Source organism: Strongylocentrotus purpuratus, unplaced genomic scaffold, assembly GCF_000002235.5.
Source record: "Strongylocentrotus purpuratus isolate Spur 01 unplaced genomic scaffold, Spur_5.0 spur5_scaffold_11, whole genome shotgun sequence".
Taxonomy (NCBI): Eukaryota; Metazoa; Echinodermata; class Echinoidea; order Camarodonta; family Strongylocentrotidae; genus Strongylocentrotus; species Strongylocentrotus purpuratus.
The window spans coordinates 31076016-31101713 of record NW_022145596.1 but is presented as its reverse complement, the minus strand read 5'-3'; the positions used below and the strand labels follow the sequence as shown (position 1 = coordinate 31101713).

The 25698-nt window shown below is 39.3% G+C and overlaps 2 protein-coding genes across 2 annotated transcripts in view; both read right to left on the bottom strand.

Annotated features, from left to right (window-relative positions):
• LOC752394 (putative Ras-related protein Rab-33) overlaps positions 1-4846 on the bottom strand; it is a 38465-nt gene extending 33619 nt beyond the window's left edge. The window contains exon 1 of the mRNA XM_030980228.1: positions 4628-4846. Coding sequence (XP_030836088.1) covers positions 4628-4846 — 219 coding nt within the window. The remainder of the gene's footprint in view (positions 1-4627) is intronic.
• A 2897-nt stretch (positions 4847-7743) lies between these two features.
• Positions 7744-24213, bottom strand: LOC752381 (crystallin J1A). The gene is made up of 6 exons (XM_030980227.1): positions 24192-24213; positions 23543-23719; positions 21110-21288; positions 11855-11984; positions 10698-10862; positions 7744-10180 (listed from the first exon to the last, which is right to left on the bottom strand). The coding sequence occupies exons 1-6, from the start codon at positions 24211-24213 to the stop codon at positions 9933-9935; spliced, it is 921 nt and encodes a 306-aa protein (XP_030836087.1). The 3' UTR covers positions 7744-9932.
• Between the last annotated feature and the right edge of the window lie 1485 nt (positions 24214-25698).

Genomic DNA, 25698 nt, shown 5'->3' with positions numbered 1-25698 from the left:
TCCTAAATATAGGCATGCACGGTACATGTACATGTACATGCATATAGCGTATATCCGAACTGAAAAATGAAATGGATGAATTATATATCATCGGAAAGCTTAAGCCATAGATTTAAAAAGTATCAATTATATGCCATTTTAGTGTCTGTCCGAGGAGTGTCAGCTCTCTGAAAACTCAAAATCTAAAGCTTTGAAAATTGGAAGTTGTTGACCTAAAAATTTGCTATCAACTTGATGACATCATCTTATCATATACATTGTATGTGGAGTAGGCATATTCACAATGACTTTGCATTAATTAAGCACGGCTCATCGCCTCAGCTACAGGTGTAGGTGAATTGGTCGGGTCCACATGTTATGTCGTCACTGTATAACTTTGGCAAATTTGACCCCTGTTGACCCGTAATTTGAAGGGGTGCAGAAAATGAGGTTTGAATTTGCTTTTGTGCAATTATGAAAGTTTGCCATTTATATCAAGTTTTTTTTCTTCTTAGGATAGGTTCTTTTTAAAAATACTCAATGTCATAATATATACATGTAAAAAAAACAATAACAACCTTGATTGAAATATATGTACATGTATGTCTCTTTTAAACGAACTCATACTAATATTTAACAGCTGGACCCTTTGCTTGAGGTTGATGTACAAATGGGTGTGGATCTCGACGAGTGATCATGTGATCATTGATTAAAATCAGGTGCATAACACCAAGATCATCTGGATACGATAGTCTTGCATCAAAGCTTTGGAATTAATCTTTTGAAGAGTGTACTTAATTAAACGCATCTCCTCTACATGTACATTGTACATGAAGATCTACAGGTAAATTTTATGTAGTTTCTCTTGAAAACTACATCTCCCTCCCTATTTAACCCTTTGAGAGTGAGCCCGCGCATGGCGATTATTTCCCCTGTGACGGAGCGATTTCGGTTACATCGCCAGCAATGGAAAATTTGGCGGTGCTTTCTACTTTCATTGCCCATTGCGCCTCATTCAGTCATTTTCGTGATTTTTAGTAAATGTAAACATGAAAGATCAGACTTTTTTCTTTCTGAAAATATAAGTTTTGTTCATCAATACGAAAAATAAGGTCTGTTATTATTGAGGGAGGGGAGAAAAATTACCAAGTCCTTTTATCAATGTAAACTTTTATACTTTTAAACAGTTGAGAGTAAGGTCGGCTTTTTGTAGCCAAGTGAAACGCGGCGAATCACAAATTTTATTTAAAAGGAATAGTCCTATAGGTCTTTATGAATAGGCCTAATAATATTATTATATGAATAACTACAATACAGCGAAAATCATCCTATCGCCGATGGAAAATCGCCATGTAATCATCTTCATCAACAAAACCAACAGTCCAAAGCCTTGAATCAAGGCAAAAATATAGAACGATTGGACGCGTACGCTGTACGGTTATTTCGAGGGCCTTTTTTTCAATCCGAACACTAACTTAGGGTAAAGTTGAAATGATATCATCTTAGTAACTTTATTATATTTTTAATATGAGATGAATGAATACAGGAATATCTAAATAATATTTCAAAATAACAAAATGAGTTAAAAAGAATTTGGATTGTGTAAAACTCCAGAATAGGGCCTCTATATTTTTCAGGGACATGAACAATCACCATAGAGAAAGCAACATGCCACGGTGATCAGTAAGAGGACAAAATAGAAATAAAGTAAATTCATGTGCTGCAGCATGCTAATGGTTGGTTGCTAACATGACGTTAATTACACTTCTATTTGTCATTTTTGTTCTCTTGGCAATACACTAGTACCATCACTTTAGGCTAGTGCTGGATCAGACGATTTCAGACATTCATAAATATTGCACTGTATTGAAGATTTTGAGTTTTCAGGTCGGTAAGAATATTTTTGTACAATAAATAGAAATTGTGTTACATTTCAACTATACTGGAGAATATTTAATACCTAAACATCCCCAGTAGGATACAGAATTCAAGTTTTGTATGAAGATACACCAACAGCATGGTGGCCCGTACTTCAACAGAAGAAGAAGAAGAGGCTAGTTACGGGTCAAAAATGGATACGAAAGTACACTAGCACGAAGAACTTTAGATTACATTTAGTGCATGCCCAGATGGCTCATCCAATCTCAGCTTCATTTTCTTTCATAAGTTGGCGCCTAGCCTAGCCGACATGGGCCTTCACTCAATGCTATAAGATATTTGTGCGAGGAGCAAGCTTGCAATTTTCAATTTTTTTTTCGATAATAATAATAATAATAATAATAATAATTTTTTCTTTTATAGCGCATTTCATAATTATGATATTTCAGTCAAACCCTCTATTTGTTATGATTTTTTCACTTAAGTATTTCACTTCACTATTTTTTAAGTTTGAACAATTCTCATTTTCGTCATATTTAAGGTATAAATTGGAAATTTATTCTGAGATGTTCGTTGATTTTTCTACTTCATGTGTTTGCAATGCCTTGTGTGCGTCAGTTATGTATGAAATGCGTCACCTCTTTAAAGCAGGACGTGTCAAAATCTCTGTGGTGTAACGTAATAATACATATTGACTTTGCCATTGAACTTAAGTTGCGCTAAGTTGTGCTTAAGTAAAATAGTTCCTCTCGCGATTAAATTCGAAGCCACTCGAGCGGATCGGCCAACGAGAGCGTGTAACTCGTTGTAAAGCGCCTAATGCGCAAAGTTCTTTGTGACTAGCACCCAAAAATTCTTGTGAGAGGTTATTGTTTTGGTAATGTAAATTGCATGTTGTTAGCTCATCATCATCAGGAACACATAGAAAGTAAGCAAATCACTCCGGTACCAAATGTTCACATTGGTGATTAGATGTTCTTGACAGGTTTCAAAGTGCTTTGATTGATTAGAAAGAAGAGTCCACTAACAAACGGTAGTTTGAAGGTTTGTTGGGTGTGGGTAGGGAGGCCAATGCCCGGGCGTAAGGCTTCTACACCTACGATTTGTGCGCTCGTCGCCCACTTCAAAAAATTAGCAAAGGGAAAAAAATGATGTAAAAATAAAAATTGAAGAAAATAAGAAAAGAAAATACAATTATACATTTCACAACATACCTATAATCACGGATCTGTAACAGTCTTTCACCATTTGTTAACAATCTTGCAGATTTTGACGTTTTTTAATCCAATAATTGTGGTTGCAGACGACCTTGACGCACTCGCACCACCGACTAAGAAAATCCTAGAGGGCGTAGAGGTTTGCTCACTAAAAACCTTCTCATTGGCAGAAAGTAGACCCTAAAAATATGGGATCCGTTTTGAGTAAAGAACTTTTGATAGAGATCAACATTTCAGATGTTCACAATTGCCACTTCTAACAACTAGAAAATATAAAGAAAAAAGATTATATCTTTTTAAATACAGATTTTTACAAACTGAACATTCGAAAGTAGATAGAGTACGATGTTTCTGTCAATCTTGCGTTGGTTTGAGCCCTATAGCTACATCCATCTCAAAATGAGAAGGAAAACAGTGAACAGTGACGTCACTGTTCGCGCCAAAAATAAAGGGTATTGCGACATAATCTGAGCTCCGGTCAGATCGTGCGCAAAGCGTAGTCTTATTTATAGACCCTAGTACCTTATTCTCACAGTACTAGATACGAGTGTCGTGCAGTAATGTATGAGAAGTGTTAAAAAAGATATTTCAGTAAAAAAGATATTTCAGTAAAAAAAAAAAGTCTACGTGAGCAGTCTATACTCCAATTGAGAATTGAAATGAAAGCCATGATTTGAAGGTGTGTGTTGTATGATACATGGTTAGTGAGTGTGTATGTTAAGTATAGCGAAAGGGAGAGAGAGAGAGAGAGAGAGAGAGTGAGAGAAATATTAGTACACGTACGTTGCATGCATGGATGTGCGCTATGATTGTGTTCGCTGCAAGATGGATGTTAATTGGACCTCGTAACTTCTCGATCGTTGATAATAAGGAATACTCATGAGGAAATCAAATTATTGGAATACACATCTAAGGTAAATATCAATGAATTATATATATTTCTTTCCTACCAATGTTGATATCTATTCTTCATTTTTGAACCATCGTCTTTGGCTCGTAGTAGTAGAAGATGTAATCGTTCGCACATTGATGGCTGGACTTCAGCCTGCATCGGGGCTTGCCTGTGTCGGTGGAGGGATCAACTAAGAAGAAGGTGTGTACGTATGCGACCGATTCAAGGCTAGCCGCTGTTGAGTGATTGCACTTTCGCGCGAAGTTTTAAACTTCGTCATGAACTTTGTCCCTCGGGCCTGTCTAATTATGAACGTAACTTTGCGACATGAAATATAATTGTTTCAAGGCTCTTACGTACGGAAAGGCGTAGAAGGAAGCTGGATAAAAAGAGCTGGATATCTCCTATTTGATGGAACTTCTGGAGTCGGCAGATGGGTGGATTTTCTTAGTGAAAGTAAATGCTTTCTTTTAATCTTAGTTTTAGTATAAACAAATTAGTAGATCTAATTAAAAAGTTAGATTTGGGCATTGGCCTCCCTAGTGTGGGATTACGAATGCAATTTAGGTTTTGTTATCATCACTCTTCACATAGGAGTATGGACGCCAATTAAGGCTAGGTGATTATTGATTTCAATATTAAACAGTTATATATTACATACCTTTACAGTTTCTCCTTCTATTGTGACATTCTTCTCCCGGAAATCGACCCCAATCGTCGCTTCGGTCTTCTCGGGGAACTCCCCGCCGCAGAAACGGTAGGTGAGACATGTTTTCCCCACGTTAGAATCCCCGATGACGATGATCTTGAAAATGCGGCGATTTTTGTCGTTTGGATCCGTAGCTCCTCTACCGTTGGCTTGCTCTTTTCCCGGTTCCATTTTGAGGTTTGGAACAAAATGTCAGTTATCCTGGGTACAGATTCCAAGGAAAATACAGACAGTAGTCACGCTGATCTCCTTGAGATTTGATATCAAAATTGAATTCAGATAAGGTAGTCGAAGTCGAATATGCAATTTGTCCATATGCATAATATCCGAAATCCGAGCTGCAGCGGTGATAGATATCCGCTAAAACAGCACTAGATGGCGACAAACTATTATGGGCTTATACTCTTTATTGATTTTGTATATACTTTATTTTCATTCCCCAAAACAAAAATACCAACATGCGGCTGTTGTCAGTGATTCAAAAAGTGATTTTAAACGAGCATCCAGTTTTTGTGGTATAAATTGCCATCACAACAATTCATCATTGTTATCATCGTCATCATAATCATCATCATGCATCCTTGCAATCAGCTTTATCCCTCATAATCTCAAACATCACTGTGGGGAGGTGGGGTGCAATATTCAAGATTTATAATTGCAAATTTGAATTTTAATGCCTAATTGTCATCAAATAACAATTCTTATCCTGCTTTATTTTTCATACTTTCTTGACAGCAAATTTGGTCCAAAGCTCAACCCTTCAAAATAGTCTTTTGACTCCCCTGCCCATGATTATTGTCTTAAATTCCTCATACCAGTATGATCATGATCATCACAGTAAAATAGTAATTATCACCCCCCCCCCCCCTCGTCTCTATCAGCAGCATCAACATCGTTGTTCTCACCATCATCTTCTTCGGCCTAGCTCTTCCATAGTGATTAACATTTCCCCATCACTATCATCATCATCCCCATCATCATCATCATCACCGACATCATCATCACCATCATCATCATCGCCATCATCACCGACATCATCATCACCATTACCATTGTTATCATCATCCACCACTACCACAAGCATCATATTGTCACTATCAGCATCATGACCATCACCATCAGCACCATATCACCACCACCACCACCATCATCACCATCAACACCGCCACCCACACCACCATCACCATCACCACCACCCACACCACCACCCACACCACCATCACCATCACCACCACCCACACCACCATCACCATCACCACCACCCACACCACCACCCACACCACCATCACCATCACCACCACCCACACCACCATCACCATCACCACCACCATCACCATCACCCACACCACCATCAACATCACCACTACCCACACCACCATCACCATCAACACCACCACCACCACCACCATCACCACCACCATCACCACCACCACCAGCACCACCACCCACAACACCATCACCTCCACCACCATCACCATCACCATCACCACCACCCACACCACCATCACCACCACCACCACCACCACCACCACCACCATCACCACCACCACCAGCACCACCACCCACACCACCACCATCACCATCACCCACACCACCATCACCATCACCACTACCCACACCACCATCACCATCAACACCACCACCACCACCACCATCACCACCACCATCACCCCACCACCAACACCACCACCCACACCACCATCACCACCACCCACACCACCATCACCATCACCATCACCACCACCCACACCACCATCACCATCACCACCACCACCACCACCACCACCATCACCACCACCATCACCACCACCACCAGCACCACCAGCACCACCACCACCACCACCACCATCACCACCACCACCAGCACCACCACCCACACCACCACCATCACCATCACCCACACCACCATCACCATCACCACTACCCACACCACCATCACCATCAACACCACCACCACCACCACCATCACCACCACCATCACCCCACCACCAACACCACCACCCACACCACCATCACCACCACCCACACCACCATCACCATCACCATCACCACCACCCACACCACCATCACCATCACCACCACCACCACCACCACCACCACCACCACCATCACCACCACCATCACCACCACCACCAGCACCACCACCCACACCACCAGCACCACCACCCACACCACCACCACCAGCACCATCACCACCACTCACACCACCATCACCATCACCATCACCACCACCCACACCATCATCATCATCCAAATGAACCTCTTCTGTAAACAGGCTTCCATGTGGGATGATTACCTCCTTATTTTATGAACATATTATTTTGCAATATAAACCCATCAGATATAAACAACTATCAGAATTGAAAGTCATAAGAGCATGAGTTTCTTTTTTCTGAAAAATTATTGAAATGTTGTTTACAAAATTCAGGACTGACATTGCACCAGTTTCAAAGAATCTAATTAAAAGAGAAAAATAAAGAAAATGAAAACATGTTTATGCATATTGCTTATTTATTCATAACTACATAGTATCAATAGAATGCTGTATTGTACTTTATCTATCAGAAGAAAGAGAAACATTACATTTTCTTAACAAATAGCACTGACTGACTGAGAAGATCATCTACACCATCTGACTACATTCATATTCACACATGATACAGACTGTTCAGAGCCAGAAGGAGTTAACAGGAGATGAGTTACCGCCCTTTTGGCTCCAAACAGACAATATCACTATGAACATGACTGACAAAGAAAGCGGACAAAATGTACAGTTCCTCAGGTAGACAAAAGAACATCCCTTCACTGCTATTATGTAAACATGTGTAGAACAGGTGTCACAGGCATATTCACCTTTTTACATAATAGCAGTGAAGGGATGTTCCTTCGTCTACCTGAGGAACTGTATATTTTGTCCGCTTTCTTTGTCTGTCATGTTCATAGTGTATGTACCTGATGGAAAATAAACAAAACTGATGAGTTCAAGGAACTGACTAATATACTCAAGATCATCAAGGCTTGGACATTATTGCTAATGGAGAAATTAATAAATTTCTTTTCTCTTTTTTACACAAAGTAACAAACATTTCGCTTGAAACTTCAAAACATGTTTTGGGTAACATACCTGCCAACCTTTCACACCAAAATGTTGGGATTTTCCCAGGCAAAATTAGGAATACAGTCTATTTTGTATTCTTTTCACACAGAATATTTTTCATTTTCATTTTGTTTATTTCCATTTCCAACAAAATAAATAAAGTACATGGGATTGCATTGTACATAGTAAAACAATGAAACTTAACAATATATTTGTAATTGGTCCCTAGTATACAACAGGCATATAAAGCAGGCTGGTCATGGAGGGGACTGCTGAAAAGCTGGGCCATATATTAGGAAAAGTGAGGCATCTAGGGTTCAAAACAGTAGCTTGAAGGCCAAATAACAGCAATCATTCCTCCAAAATAGGAATGGTTGTCAGCTATGTACTTCCTTTCACAGATCGATTGTCAGATGTCAGCTATAACTGACATCTCCCTGGTCTGACATAAGTAACTTGATTACACAAACAAACACGAGAGTGATTAATGATATATGAAATTTAAAATTCTAAAAGGATTTGATCCTACAAGTTAAATACAATTAAATTGATCTCTATCAGTAACAGAATTGCACTCTGAAGAAATGTATACAGTTATTGCTCAAGGTGGACTCGATTATATTTGCTATAAATATGCTTATAAATTTGCATACTTTTTCACACAAAGTAACAACACAAATAATGAAAACTGAATAAGCCTTACTCTATACAAAAGCAATGCAGAACATGGACATATTCTTTCAAAGATAAATGTAGAAACCTCTTAACACAGATACATATGTATACATATATTACACACATTTCCTTTGGTATTTCCGCGGTCGTATTCCTAGTAATTATACTTGATCAAGGTTATGACTATAAAAATATGGCACAATACATTTCTACAATTTCTACAATTCTACATATTCATCACAGGTGGGGTTGAAATTGCATCTTTTCTTACGATAAGAAAACAAGATTGCATAAAACTAATACATGTGCTGTCAATAAATCCAGTAAAATAAATGAAATATTATACTCAATGATTTCAATTGAGTTGTATTATGAATATCATTATTTTTATCCTTTGCATAATGACAATCATTTCGAGTCATCAAACAACTATTTCCCATTATCTAGCAAAAGTAAGAGCCACGTTGTCAGCCTCTAGCTGCTATAATGATTCTCTTGGCCCTTATATATAATGATTATCTTGAAATCAGATGGTTTGTTCTTATAGAAATTTGATTAAAACCTATGACAGTGTTTGTCACAAGTACTTTATCATCTAGTTTTGTATCGATACTGTTGCTAGCGGTGTGTTGTATAGTACAGGACGATATGATTGTATAATCTAATGTCACCTTGTTGTGACGTACGTGGGCCTGGCTGAGAGTTGACCCGGAACCCGGAACCTCAAACAGATTTACCCTTTAACATAGTACAGATGATACAAATACAACTCTCATTTTTGAGTGAATACAAACACTAGGAGTATACTTTGAATGATATTTAGTTAATTTGAATTGAAGTTACACACTTTGGTTGTCTGAAAACAGAAGAGACAAGTGATGAGAGGGCTCAAGGTATGCATTTCCAAGAAAATAGACACATATCTAAATATAGAAACACAAAAACCACATTAGATTAAATATTATATCTGAATATAATGTACTAAACACCAGTAGATATCTGTGCGTGACTTATGTTTTTTTTTATAAATATGATACATTTGGGCGTAACTTGGTATGTTATTTATTGGAGATGTCATGAAGGCATTCACTAGATACACTAGCTCATTATCACATCACGGGCGAGAGATGGAGTAATAAAGACAGGTTATTTCAAATAATGTAACAATATTCAGAAACCTCAGTGTTAAAAGAGATATTCAGGCACTTCACTGCCTAAAATCATACTGTTTCTAAATGTTGCGAGTGAGCTAAGAGAGCGAGGAAAAAGGACACTTAATTGTCTTCAAAAAGTTGTTTCTTCATTTAAATACATAGCAGTTTCTAATCATGATTTTTGTTCTTAACAAAATTGAATTTTTTTCATCCCAAAACAGATGTTTAATTAATTTCTCTCAAGACGTCCTGCAGCACCCTGGTTGAAAAACACTGCATCCCTTCATGTAATATCCTGCTGATAGCTCATCTTTCCTATCCCTCTCCTCCATTAAGATTGGCGCATGGCCACCAGCTGCTCTGCCAAAGCCTTGACCTCCTGGCCGCGTTCCACCTTGGCCAAGAGGTCCATCGGGAGGCCCTCCAGACCCATCTGGGCCCCTAGGATGGCCCCAAGCATCGCCGCACGGGAGCAGTTGTCTCCTCCCGCTAGGAGGGTCGGGCGGATGGACTCAGTGAACTTCCCTGGCTTGGCGTTCAGCAGACAGTGCAGCATGCTCAAGAAGCCTCCTGGAAGGGCTGAAATCAGAAATGAAAGAAAATTATATCATGTTAAACCATTGACAACTCATTTGTTCAACAACTGACAAATATAAACTATGGATCCAGACTCTCATCTACCTAAAAACGTTTAAAAAAACATAGAACAATTATCCCACTTTCCATCAGAGCATTAACCTGTCCTGTCTGTATCAAAAGACCCCTTAAAACATATTTCTTCCCTTAGTAACGTAACCGATTTACCTTTTTATATGAGTCTATGTATTCATGTTTCTCTTCACATTCTGTAATTTTATAAGCGCTATGGTACTTTTTGTTTTTAGCGCTCCTAAATGATTGATATCATTATTATTCGAATAAGTTTAATGCAGAAACCACCTGTTTCCAGTAGGTTATGGGTTAAATTGACCAATGCAAGAGAGAGAGAGAGAGAAAAGAGAAAGTGTGAGAAGTAATGGAAAAGAAGAAATCAAAGAGAGAAACAGAAGGAGAGAGGATACAACATGAAGCATATGAGAATGAGAGTTGGCCTTACAACATGCATATCCCAGTCTCTTTGCAGCGACATTGTGAGGGTGAACCTTCATTTCCTCTGCCTTGCTGATTTCCTGGGCCACATCATTATCTACCAATCCTTTCAGGTCTCCCACTGCATTAGGGTTGGGTCCGTTCATGATCAATCCTTCAAGAAGCTTAGCACCTAGATCAGACAGCAAGAAAGATTTTGTAAATTCATTGTACAGATTTATGCAAATATCAAAATGTAAGAAGAAATAACATTTAATGGAATATTGAAAAAAGGCTTGACTGCCTCCAAAATACAGTAGTTTGCTAACAACACTGTCTTCTTTGGTCTCTATGTGATCTTATATAAGCCATTCGTCTTTTAAACTCTATAAAAACTTTTCAGAAGTCTGTGAAACTGACGTTGTTTGTTGTTTGTATTTTGGGCCACCAATGGGGAGTTTTCATATGCAAGATGGAAAAATGAGAGAACGGGAAGCTGAGCCGTCAAATCAATCTGCACAAAGCCCTCCTAGCTGTCATGTGGAAATCTAGAATGGTTCTTAAGCACCCGGTCTAGAGAAAGAGCGAAGCAATTTTATCGGCCAATCAGCGCTTTTGTCAGCTGCAAGTGTCACGTATGCACAGCAATGTTCCCATCCGCAATCAAGTGACACTGAAAGATATTGGGATGGTCGATCAAGTGTGGGTTCCGTCACGGTTGATCGCTTTCAAATGTTCAAGGTCTTTCCGCTGTAGTGCGAAAACTCCCTAATATCATGAACAGTACATGTTGATATAAAAGAATTGGGTAACTTTGTCTCAGATTCTGAAACAAAATACTGGATTTAGCTTGTGCTACAATTATAATTATAAACCTTTAAGTCAGTCAGGAACCCCATGAATTTTACAAGCCTGTCTGATTACCGGTATCAAGATATTTAAGATTGGAAATTGAAATTTCACTTTTCATTTTCCTAACGGTTTTCATAACACTACAGTCTATTCGGAATAAAGAGTATGGTAAAAACCTGCCCCTCAAAGATTTTTACTTTTTTGAGGCACTTCATGATCATTTTGAAGCCAATTTTTGTAGGGCTTCAATATTACACCATATCACAGACACTGATTACACGTAGAGCCATGCATCTCAGATTTAACATTATTAAACGATGCCTTTAATCTGACCTGTGAGGGCGTACTTGATGCAGATGGGTGTGTTCTGCACTACCTTGACCGCCTCCTCGAGCTTGGAGGTCATCTGAGGGTCACCGCCATAGAGGGCGACAATTACGGCTGAATTGATCACTCCATCAGTCTGAGAAGATAAAGGATAAAAATGAATAATAATCTGAATTTGTAAAGCATATGATACCATTAATGTCTCTAATATCATCAACATCAAACGAAATCAAATTGAACACGGATTCCATGGAAAATGTTAACTAGCCCCCCAAAATATCATAAAATGAGTAATAACTATAGAAATATGTGTGCTACTGTGATACATTTTGTATCAAACAAAAGAGCTCAACATGCTTTTTAAACTATAAGAGTGAGTTAATAATAATCTTTTTCCATTTTGTGTCACGTTGGTTATGGTTAGAAAATAATTTTCTTTTCAATCATTCATTAGAATACTGTGAAAATTGCTATATATGTGACTGAAAGTCAAATGGGTCTGAATCACTGAATCACTTAATTTTGTTAAAAACTGTCTTAAATAGCCACCCCAAATTTGAATTTCATGTCCATTACTTATGCTGGAATTGCCCATATATGCAGCAGTAATAGAGCTGAGGGGGCTGTATCAGGAGAAACTGAATCAATACTTCAATACTTGGTCCTGTTTATAGTTTCACTTTCAGGAATTGAAAAAATAGCCAAAGAAAGAACACCAATATTCAAAAGTCCTATCCCACTACCTTGAAGAGGAGATGGGAGAAGCCTAATTATCATTCTAAAAATAAAGTATATTCCTTAGTGGTGAAAGACTCTCCAAATACTCTCTAAAGACAAGGTTACTTCTCATTTGACTACCTATCAAATTTATTGTGAATAATCAGAAGTCAGAATTTGGGTTCACTTCTTACCAAGATCTTCAGCTCCCTCCCTCCACCCCCACCCCACCCTCTTAAAGAGTGATATCTACATGTATTAAATAACCCATGCTTGCATGTTCCATATAGTGATGTTAACATGGGTAAGACAACAACAAAAAAAGATTCCTCCTATCGCAACAAAGTGACTTTATTTGATCTCTTGTTTGCATCATACACATCAGCATTTGCCAAAACTAAGCATGACTTATATATGTTCTTATGAACACAATAATTAGATTACATGAGATATAAAGGGCTTATATCTACAAGCCTTTTTCACAGTAATGTAAAAATGTCCATATTCCAATAGAAAGTCTACTAGACTAACAAAGATAAATGACTCAACATCTTAACAATTCTTCCATGTCATCTGCTGAATGAACAAAAAGAAGAAAAAAGGGGAAGAAAACAGATAAAAGATTGAGAGAGCTGCAGCCAAACACCCGCCGACACCACACTAGGGACCACTTTGAACAGGTTCACGACAGAGTGAGCAAATCTGATCATTTAGTTTGGCTGAGTCATACCTCTAAGGTGTTGTATACATGGCTTTGGAAGCAGCTAAATCATGTAAGGGGGATGAGCATTATGGCTAAGATGCAAACAGTGTATGTCCCATGAGCTTTATAAGTGCATCAGAGTTTGTAAGTAGATTTCATTCCTGTAATGTACATTCTTTAATCTCAGGATACTGCAACATGCTTATCGTCCTTTTTTTTCTCGGTTATGTTTATGTTCTTTTTATTCTGGCAAAATATTGTAGGATACAACATGCCTTCAAATTGGTTTCCCTTTTCAATAGTTAATCTTATTTGAACAATATAATCCCAATATTGTTACATACCCATAAGACTTCTCTGTGCTTTATCTTGTATTTGAGAGTTTCCCTCTTGAGTCATTTGTACCACAACATAAGCAATGAACATGTTATTTGATTTCATTATGTGCAACATGGGAATTCAATCCAAAGATTTTTTAAAGAATTGTCTTTTCCTTGATTTTCTTATGCCAAACTGTACAACTTGTTCCATTATCTTTTATATACAATAAATAACAAAATTCCTCTCAAAGAAATGCTTAATCAATACTTTGTTCTGCGCATGCTCTATCAACGATGATAAATGTGCATCTAACTTATTGATGCAACAGTACAAAAAGGAATCATCTCATACAAAAAATATGAAAAAATAGCAATGAATATTCACTGCTATATTTTCAATGTTGTAGTACCAATGATCTCTTTTAGAAAGAAATACATTGTCATTTATACGAGTCTATTTTGCTTTTCATTAATGGACTCGGACTGATTGGAGAACTTGAGTAAACTTATCCTCATTAGAATGTGTAAGTGTGGGTATTGGCAATCATGCATCATCAAAACAGACGCTTCAGGGTGGCGACAAATGGAATATTAGACCTGCACCAAGCCACGATATGATTGAGAGCTTTCCACACATAGATGGAATGGACTTGCAAATATCTCATCGTTTATCATGAGCGTGTTGATAGCGAAGGGTTTGACAAACACAGCTTGCTCGGCTATGGTCGAACACCTTCAGTGAAAACAGTTGCCTTTCTCCTTGAGACAAAGCATATTTCATCCGTATTAGAGTAGATGCTCTTTCGTTGTCCACTGTCATGTTTTGTTATCAGGCAATTTGCTTTATTAATTGGGATGGAAATTGTAGATGTATGTGATGTTAAATCTCTCAATAAAAGTCAATACAGTTAACTCTACAGAAGCTGAATATATTGGGACCGCCAAAAAATAGTTTTACTTAAAGTGCAAAATTTGATGTAGGAAGTGTAAATAACATGTTTTGCATAGTTAGGTCAAAATACTTGATTTGACTTTAGGGAAAATTTAACTTGCACGACTTTGAATTTAGGGAGAATTAACTGTCATTAAATTTGTGGTAAAAAAAGGTATTGAAATGTATTGTAATTTTCATGGAAACACTTTTTGTTCATCTTTTGGAACTATGGAGGTTACCTCTACTTTCCCTTAGATACATTCAAGTAAAAATCATCACAATTACAAGAGATACTGTATCACTATTGGAATTTCACAGAACTGTATTTTATGTGAACCAGTGACATATAATGTGACTGGCAAGATGGGTACAAACAGATGAACGACCAGCATATGTACATTGCTAGACATACACACTTGACTTATAGCCATTCTTTACATTTACCGCAAATATCAAACACATTACCATTTGTACACATCTAAATTGTGAACATTTTACAGCAATTTTTTTTCATTCACAAGAAATTATTATTTCTTACAAAAGTACGTAATAGCAAAAAACTAATGAACAAGACCAAAATTAGTGGTAGGGTCCTTTTTGCTGGGCACACAACAACATATGGTTACAACTTCCATCAAACATCAAGGAGGATAGGATTGTGGTAGTGAGATAAGTAGGATATTACGTTGATATGGAAGGTATCAATTTAAAGATACCCGGTAGTGGGAAAAAGCCAAGGCAGGGGGCAGATGCTTAATATGCAAACTAAACTGAATTATTAATGATGTTTGCCTATAAATCTCTAGCTTGAGATGTTTGTCCTAATACCGATGAATCATTAATGAATTAAAGCCAATAATAGCATGGAAGTAGAGAATATGTTAATATCGAGCATGATTAATGAGCTTTATATGTATGACATTTTTAGCAGCCCCCTTTCTTCATTTCATGTATGATCTTTGCATCCATCTATCGGCCACATGCAATATTTCCCTATGTTTTCGTAATGCTTAAGGTCTAATTTTTTAAAAAACTTTGTTATTTCTGTTATTTTAGTGTTTCTTCAAATGCTGTTCGTTTGTTTACTTGCCATTTCTCTCTTCATTTATTACTCTATATTACGTTTATGTTTATGTTGATTGTTTAATTATGCTTCTATTTGTATATGCTCACAGGGCCCCATGGGAGACCAACTTATTGTTGAATGGGCTACCCTGTTTTCTTTTTAATAAATAAATAAAAATAATCCTAACATCTGTTTAGAGTCAGAAGAGCATTAACTCTATGTAAAATGATAATAAGGCAATGCTACATGAATCCAAATCGACTTAAACCGACCAATTGTTGGCCATGTGCAGGTAATGTCATCTTCTGTTTGGTCTGTCATCTTTAGTGTGACAAGGGTATATACACCCTTTGGATTCTCAGTACACGGTATAAGCTCTTCAGGGAAGGCATTATTACAATTCCCTCACAAGTCAATGCCATGGGGTCTCTCCACCCACAAATCCTCCATCGATATATCCCTCTATCCACCATCCATCCATCCCTCTAGCCACCATCCACCATCCATCCATCCATCCATCCATCTATCCACCATTCATCCATCCATCTATCCCTCTATCCACCATCCATCCATCCATCCATCCATCTGTCCCTCTATCCACCATCCATCCATCCATCTATCCCTCTGTCCCTCTATCCACCATCCATCCATCCATCTATCCCTCTATCCACCATCCATCTATCCATCTATCCCTCTATCCACCATCCATCCATCCATCTATCCCTCTATCCCTCTATCTACCATCCATCTATCCATCCATCCATCCATCCATCCATCATCCCTCCACTTCCGACCACCAAGCTTACTTCTGCACTCCCCTCCCCCCCCCCCCCCCCCTCTCACATGGAAAGAGCTCCTCTTCCATTTGGGGCATTAGCCCAATTAGCCAGCGGCCGTTCTTTGGGAGCAATGGCGAAGGATCGTCAAATTTACCAGAGTCCTTGTCGCCTCTAAGCCAGCTGAGGCAAGATACAGAGAGACAATGTGACTATCGGCAGACATTAATGAATGGGGCAACATGGTGAGCTCCGCAGTGGAAGAAAAGATGGAGGAAAAGGAGGAGGAGGTGGAAGAGGATGAAATAACGCTATGAGTTATGAATGATGGAGGTTAGCTTACAAAGGCCACATCAACCCAAACAAAAGACATGTTTATAAGGTGAACCATGGAAAGTGTCCCCATTTGCAGAGGAGAAGGACAAAGACAGAAAGAGTAATACAAGGAAACAAAGAAACTTTACGGAAAAAGGAATAGGCAGATGAAGATAAAGATGAAAGATTCCACATACTGTTGCTAACAATTTAAAAGAGGAAATTGGACAAGGATTAGCCATAGACACTTGTACAAGTATACATGTAAATAAGATACAAATACATAACGTGTATTGAAGACATTCCCACTTAATGGCTGGTTTCTACAAATGTCTTGATCTAGTAGAAATGCAGGGTGAGTTCAGGACTGGGTATGATCGGTAAGGAGGAGGAGGGGGGGGGGGGGGGGGGGGGGAGAAGGAGGAGGAAGGGGAGCAAGATAATTGAGCTGGGATCTTAATGGTCCCTATTTATGTTGCTCGTTACCATCTCTCATCTCCGATATTGGGCGCAATAATAATGGCACCAAACATAGTCACTCAAGGAGGTTAAAGATCTACAACCACATCGCTTGAGGTTTTGAAAAGAAGCAGACAAAAAAGATGCTTTCATCGATCAGGTTGAAAACCTTAAGGCCTGCCTCATCGATGAGCTTTTTATGAATCTTATATGCTTTAGAGATCAATAAATAAGTAGGTCAGTACATATACATGTAAATAGCGACAGGTTGGTAGAGAGAGAGAGAGAGAGAGAGAGAGAGAGAGAGAGAGAGAGAGAGAGAGGGAGGGGAAAGGGAGGGAGGGGAAAGGGAGGGAGGGAGGGAGGGAGGGAGAGAGAGAGGGAGAGGGAGAGGGAGAGGGAGAGGGAGAGGGAGAGGGAGAGGGAGAGGGAGAGGGAGGGAGAGAGGGAGGGAGGGAGGGAGGGAGGGAGGGAGGGAGGGAGAGAGAGAGATAGAGAGAGAGAGAGAGAGAGAAAGAGTGAGAAAATCTGTCACTGTTTGAAACAGGGCTTTGAAATAGAGGAATGTAATACGATGGGTATTGAGAGCAAGAGAGATAGAGAGAGAGAGATAGAGGGAGAGAGAGAGAGAGAGAGAGAGAGAGGAAGAGAGTGAGAGAGGAAAAGGAAGAAAGAGAGAGGGAAAAAAAACGGAATGCCAATTCCTAATGATCAATTTGGTGAATGTAAATGTAAATGTCAATGAATGGTAGAAACTTGTCCTTTGTTTATAGGTGTGTGGAAATGATGAATGGAGGGCAGTTTTCTTCATCTCTCTTTACTCGCCAGTCATTCATCTTTATTTCCTCTTCTTCCCGGGGCGTCGTCATAAATCATACACCCCTACAGGGCCCCTTCTTCCAGGGAAGCATTATCTTAAGAGCTTCCTACATCGATACATCATACGCTTAAGCCTTCCAGGCTCTACACTCCTCATTAGGCCTGTATTCACTATCTCAAGATTGCCAAATAGCCCGCTATTTCTGATTTTGGAAATAATCCAGAAGTTACAAATTGCATCTTCATCAGCTTGAGATTCGACCTCGAAACTTGAAACTCGACCTTGAGAAATTAGCTCGAGATATTTGCTCAGCGTTCGCGCATAGCATACTGCGAGTCTTCGGTCTGGTGAGGCACCGGACAAATAGCTGGATAGTTTGCCAAATAGTGTGATATTTTGCAAACTATCCCAAGATATCCCCGCTAATTGCAACTTCGGGCTGATGAAGACGCAAATAAGCTGGATAGTTTGCGGATCGGGATTGTTTAAATAGCGGGATATTTGGCAATCTCGAGCTAGTGAAGACAGGCCTATTAACTCTCTCTCTCTATTTTCCTTTTTCATCCTCGGGTGAGGGGCGACACAGGACGGGCATGTAGAACGTGTCTCTCATATCAACGCTTCTATTATAAAACCATGAAAGTGTTTCTTTTAACGGTGTTTCTTACTATGGATAATTGACATTGGATGCAGAGTATGAGACATATCCCTCTCTCATTGTTGCAAGCCTTTCATTTGAAGCAGATAGTTTACATTAAGGGTTGCAGACATGTTTAGAAAAATGTTATATTTTCATTCTCAGTGATAAGCAAATTTGAAGTCTACTTTTGTTGCTGTTCTTTCAATCCCTTCTCTCAATGTTATGTCATTATTTCCCTGACCTTTGACCCTAACTATGGCTGACTTGAAAGATATTTCTTGATTCAGAACAGGACATCAATTCATTTTAGTTTGGTGAAGATCGAGATTCTTTCACACTAACAAAAAAAATGCTGTGGTAAACCACTTTGCTGTAAAACTGGGTGAGATGGTAACCAAGACATGTGTGCAGCAGCTGTTACATTGCAAAACACCTTTGGGAATTTCCCTTTTCCTTTCTACATGTACATAGTGGAATGTGACTTACAACAGGGATAGGCAGGAATGGGCATGAGAAAACAAGAAATATGGATACAAAATGGGGGGGGGGGGGGGGGAATGGATAACAACTAAATAGTTTAATTTTTCAGTTTATAAAATATAAACAATTTCCTGAGAGAATTATCCATTAAATGCATATCTGGGGAAGATATGAAGGTATTATAGACTTTCTGTTGATTACAAGGCAGGGTTATGATGAACAAATTGGATTGGTAATACTGATTGGTAGCATAATATGGAGTACTGAAGTGCTAATGTCATGCTCGCTGGTCGTCCAGGTTACTGGTTCCAAACAACAAAGCCTGCGCATGAGGTTCACCATGAAATCATTCAAGCAACGGGCTGTAGCAGGGCACATTCAGTGTTTGGCGCTGGTGTGATCACCACGCCATTGTTTAGCATAACAAAATTTTGGAACTAGCAACCTTGACAACTTAGCCGATATGACGTCACACTTCGGTACTCTATTAAACATGGAATTAGATGGTGTTCATGTATATGGAGTGAGAGAGTGAGAGTGTGAGAGAGAGGGGGAAAGATAGAGTAATTTAATGGGAATGAGAGAAAGGGGTCTAGACAGAGAAATAAGAACATAGACAAAGAGATAGAGTGAAGGAGGAGGAGAGAAAGAGATATGGCATAAAGACAGTGAGAAAAGACAGGGAAAGAAGATGAAAGAGACAGAAGGGGGTGGGAGAGAGATGGGGGGTGGGAGAGAGATGGGGGGTGGGAGAGAGATGGGGGTGGGAGAGAGATGGGGGTGGGAGAGAGATGGGGGGTGGGGGGATAGATTAGAATGTATGAATGAGAGAGGACAAATTGAAGAAATAAAAGTAAAGAAACAAAGGTGTGCACTGTACGGTGCACGGAATAATGAGAAACAATGAGAAATAGAGAGAGAGAGAGAGAGAGAGCGAAAGAGAGGGGGGCAGGGGAGAGAGAGGGAGAGGAAAGGAGGGGGAGCAATGAGCAACAGAAAACAAGATTATATCCTGTTTTATGAAGTCTTGAAAAATATGCCATCAGCCCTATAATATACTACAGTCTCAAATGACATTTAGAAATAGTGATTACAAATGATTCCAGTACATAGAAAAAAACATAATGATTATCAGGCATCAAGTATCATCTCTATGTCATTAAAAAGCAGACCACATTTCAAAGTATGGCATTTCATATCCGGGAAAATCTGTAAATGTCAAACAGCTCATATCCATGGTGCATGGTAAAATGGTTCAGACAGCTAGCTAGCTACATGCAGGTACATGGCTTATCCATTTCAATAAGCTGAAATGGGATCATTAATTTATGTCACGTCTAAAGCAAGTTAACAGTGAACGTCCTACTAGAATGCTGAATTGGCACATGGAAGACTACTGAACAAAACGTGATATGCTACAAGTTTGTATGAACATGACCTTGTTAAATTGATCTTTGTATTCAAGCATTATCCTGGAAACGTCAAAATAAATGTGGGAATTTGTTGAATTTAATATTTTGATGAGCAAAGATAATGATACAAATAAAATGTTAAGTAACGATAATCTACAGGAATAACTAATCAAAATTCTCTTGGACAAGTACCTTTTGGCATTCATTATTCATTCATATAAAACATTTACATTATTGAATATAAGTCTTTAATGAATTAAGTTGCACTCTTTAAAAGTACTGTCAAATGTGGTGAATAGGAGAACAAACGAGAACAAAACAAAATATTTGTTCATTTTTTCCTCTTTTTACTGTTTTAGTAATCATGAATACCCAGTAAATGAATAAAAGAAATGCAATATTCAAGAAGAAGTTTTACATAAATTTTTTCCAAACTTTGTTCTTAATTAACACGTTTAACAGTAAAAAAATAATTCTGTCTAACTGTACATCTTGTAACTCATCTGACTGACGCCCCCTCCCTCCCTCCCTCCCTCCCCCCCCCCTAAAAAAAATAATAATAAAAGAAAGAAAGAGAATCTCTACCCATCCCTAGCATGCATCAGACTGTTCAACTTACATCAGTACTGCCTGTATCTCCGGTGTCCTCTTTATCCTGGGCGATGTTCGCCAAGTACTTCTTCATATATCCATGAATGTACGGTCCCTCCGCTTGACCAGATGGCCTCTGGTAGTCATAGGCTGACCCCGGGCCAAACATGGCCTTCAACCCTGCCTTGTATGCTCCAACATCAAAACCTGGTAAAGGATGGAGAAGCAGTTTAACCCCTTGAGTACTACTTTGGAGATAAATTTGGGCTAGAGTATGCAAATAGCATATCCAAATATTGGGTTGATCATCAAGTGTCATGTGATGTTCCTAACTACTGCTTTGATTACTATGAAATATGACCAAGGTACTAGTAAACATAACAAGAATGGAGGAGAAGGAGGAGGAGGAGGAGGAGGAGGAGGAGGAGGAGGAGGAGGAGGAGGAGGAGGAGGAGGAGGAGGAGGAGGAGGAGGAGGTGGAGGAGGAGGAGGAGGAGGAGGGGAGGGGAGGGGAGGAGGAGGAGGGGAGGGGAGGGGAGGGGAGGGGAGGGGAGGGGAGGGGAGGGGAGGGGAGGGGAGGGGAGGGGAGGGGAGGGGAGGGGAGGGGAGGGGAGGGGAGGGGAGGGGAGGGGAGGGGAGGGGAGGGGAGGGGAGGGGAGGGGAGGGGAGGGGATGGGAGGGGGGGAGGGGAGGGGAGGGGAGGGGATGGGAGGGGAGGGGAGGGGAGGGTAGGGGGTGAGGGGAGGGGAGGGGAGCAGGAGGAGGGGGAGGGGAGGGGAGGGGGAGGAAGAGGAACAAGAACAGGAAGCAAATAGGAAGAGGAGGAAGAAGAAGAAGAAGAAGAAGAAGAAGAAGAAGAAGAAGAAGAAAAAGGATAACTATTTTAAAATCATAATAAATTAAAGAAGGTGAATAATTACACCATTAACAGCAAAAAAAAACACCATTAATTATTCATACGATCTCACTGAAAATTTTACATGCAAGTACCAGTGTAATAAAAAATTGAAAGTCAGGAGAAAAAACTTATTCCTTCAGATCTTCAGAGAAATCCTCTTTAATATACAGTCCAAGTTCAAGTACCAGTACATCAAATGCTTATTAGCCACTCCACCCTTGCTCCTAGAGACAAGCCCGATACAGTTTTCATTAAATCTTCTATTATTATACTACAAGAGAGGGCCATTATTAAAGATTAATAGGTCGGCCTTTCTCTTAACTTCCTCATATCTCATAAAATATCATTTCAGATTCAAAAGAGCCGGCATGAGGGATGGTCGGGTCTAGACAGCGATCTACTGTAGAGGCACCATTATCCATCATAGATGCCAACCCAATATCATGGTGAACTTTACAATCTATAAATCTGTGTTGAGGATGGTGCATAGGAGATTTAGGCTTTGGGATTTACGGTATCTATGTGCAGTAAGTTCATATCTTCATGAGATGTAAAAGCAAAAAAGTTGAATTTCGCTTGAAAAATGATTTGCAATGAACATTGTATGCTACTTATAAAAAAATGTTCTCAATATCTTTCCTATCTTGTATTATATTGCAAGAAGGTATAAAAGCAATTGATCAAAATGAATATGATAGTTATAATAATGATAATAACTGTAAGTGGCTTTACTTATTTTCTCATTACCATGAAATATTTTACCAATTCTTCAATTTGCCTACAGCTCTACTGAGTACAATGTTTTTATTTGCATTTTAATTCACATAAAAGTGAAGAAATGTATGTTATACAGTGAAACCTGTATATAAAGACCACTCAAGGGAAACATGATAAGTGATCTTCACAGGCAGGTGGTCTTACATGTATGTACAGGTTCCTTAAGTATAGATTGCAATGAGAACCCATATTGAGGGAAACAAGAAATATGGTCCTTATAGACAGGTGATCTTTCTATACAGGTGGTCACTAAAGCAGGTTCAACTGTACCAGCCAATTTTTTCTATTCAAATGTGGAAGAGAGAAACCACAAATTGTTGAATAAGCAGACAAAAATCTCCGCAGATCCAGTTAAGGGGGTTTGTCCCACCATAAAACTACCCCTTTTGCTCTGACGATTTAAATTTGCAGGTATGATATCTTGTGTAGTATATGACTGAATCTTACAGAGAATGAATATCATCTGCTCAAAGCCTGTAGGTTATTTATTCACATACTCATATTTTACTTTAATAAAGTATTAATGCCCTTTTGGCTCTCATGATCTCATCAGAAAACATGAAAGAACTTTTAAAGGGATTGTTAACAATATTAAATCTGAGATGCACGGCCCTACGATTTTCAATCATAAATATCTTGATAATCAGACAGGCGATCGGCTTGTAAAAGTCATGGGGCTCCTGACTGACCTAAAGCTTTATAATTATCATTGCAGCATGAGCTAAGTCAAGGATTTGTTTAAAGAATCTAAGACAAAGTTACCAGATCCCTTTAATAGAGTGTTACCTTTGCTTTCAACCACTGACTTGAGAAGCACATATAGATGGTCTCCATAGGCACTGTTCTTGCCCGTTGGTAGCTTGTAGTAGGGACAGATGCCCTCGGGTAAGAACTCCGGGGTGGGATGCTTGGAAACCTCCGCTGCTAGCTTCTCCTGATCGTATACCCAATGTACTGGTAAACCTATATACAAGAGAGAAAGAGAGAGAGAGAGAAAGAGAGAGAGAGAGAGGGGGAGAGAGAGAGAGGGAGGGAAGAGAAAGAGGCAAGAGAGAGAGGGGGGAGGGAAGAGAGAGAGAGAGGAAGAGAGAAGAGAGAGAGAGAGAAAGAGAGAGAGAGAAAGAGAGAGAGAGAGAAGAGAGAGAGAAAGAGAGAGAGAGAGAGAGAAAGGGAGAGAGAGAGAGAGAAAGGGAGAGAGAGAGAGAGAGAGAGAAAGAGTGAGAGTGAGAGAGAGATATATAGAGAGAGGGAGAGAAAGAGAGAAAGAGAGAGAAAGAGAGAAAGAGAGAGAAAGAGAGAGAGAAGGGGGTGAGGGAGCAAGAGAGAGAAAACAAAATCAAAGTTTAAAATCTGAATACAAAAAATGCACACTCATAGACACACCTCAACATCTAAAAAGAAAGAAAAATTTGTCAGAGACAATCATGAGTCTTACGTGTGTATCTTTGAGGAAACATCTGGGGTATTATTCTGAAAATGAGTTTACCTTTTATGTTAGTTAGAATGGGGTAAGTCATTGGTTAATGTCTGTGCAAAACTGGCTGAATTCACATGAAGTTAGGAGACATCTGCATAAGCACACTGATTTTATGAAAGATATTGTTTTCAGAATATTGCCCCAGAATATTAATACAACCACAACCAAACAATCTAGTAAGAAAAAAAAATACATAAAATACATAATAATCCTGCATGGAAAACTTCACTTGTGCACCAAATTTTACTCTCAACCTTTCACTTACCACAGTTGATATGCACAAGCGTACCATTACATAGGAGTCTACATCTACATTTTTAACAAGGAAAATGTATTTTTCATTCTTACTCTCGCAGACAACAAAGGGAAATTAACTTGAAGATATAGGAATCGGACACCATGCTAGCCAAGCCAGACAGGATTTCTAACAGTATGTTGACCTTTCACCTCTAGCTCATGTACAGCACTATGAAATAATTGATCTAGATTAATTTCCATTTCTGCATATCCTTAGGCCATGGCGTAAATCAAGTATGCATGTGAGGAGAGAATGGAGGGAAGGAGAGGATAAAAGAGGAGGCGTGGTGGCTCAGTGGTAGAGCAGTGATCTAACTGGGAGGTCCTGAGTTCAAAACCAAGTTGATGCGCTAGTCTTTGGTAAGGCATTAATCCTAATTATCAAGTCCGGGACTCGAAGCCGTTGGTGCCCTGGTTATTTATTTACAGGCTTACAGGTGAATGCTTTCTTAGCAGTCAGGTAAAACAAGCCAAAAACAACAACAACCATGTGCACCAAGGATGCTTCATTCAGGCAAATTTGTGTGCCGTATACAGGAAGTACAGAATCATTATCATTATTACTATTATTACTATTATTGATCACCTTGTCGACTTTGCTATATTACTTTTCTGTGTACATATAGTTGTAAAATGGCCACCTGTACAACAGCAATAAATATTATAGTATTGATAAATTGTTTGGCTCATTAACCCCATACCCCCTTCCCCTCACCCATACCCCTTCCCCTCACACATACCCCTACCTCATAAGAATTACTTGACCAACATACCCTACACTCTACCATTGGAAGCTGAACCACTATGAAAGGGCTGGTGTTTCCCAAGCTCACCCTTTGGCTATACACTCTCCCCAGCAGACAAGCCAAAACAAAGACAGTCTACCCCTCTCAAGTGAATCATGTCGCGGCACAGTTCATCGTCAAGACGCTGGTGGCGATACGCTCGCCATGGTAACCAGAGACCTGTTTTCTGCCGCGGAGGGGAGTGACAGGGAGGGGATGGTTCTTCTCTCATTCACTCCAGAGCCAGAAGGGAGTAAGCTCTGCTCTTAAGTATATTAAGTAAAGGCAGAGCTGCCAACCTTGTGCGACCAAAAAAAGGAATCAAGATGGCAAAAAAAAGGAATTTCAAGCAAAAAAAAGGAATTCATAAAAATCATGCTGTT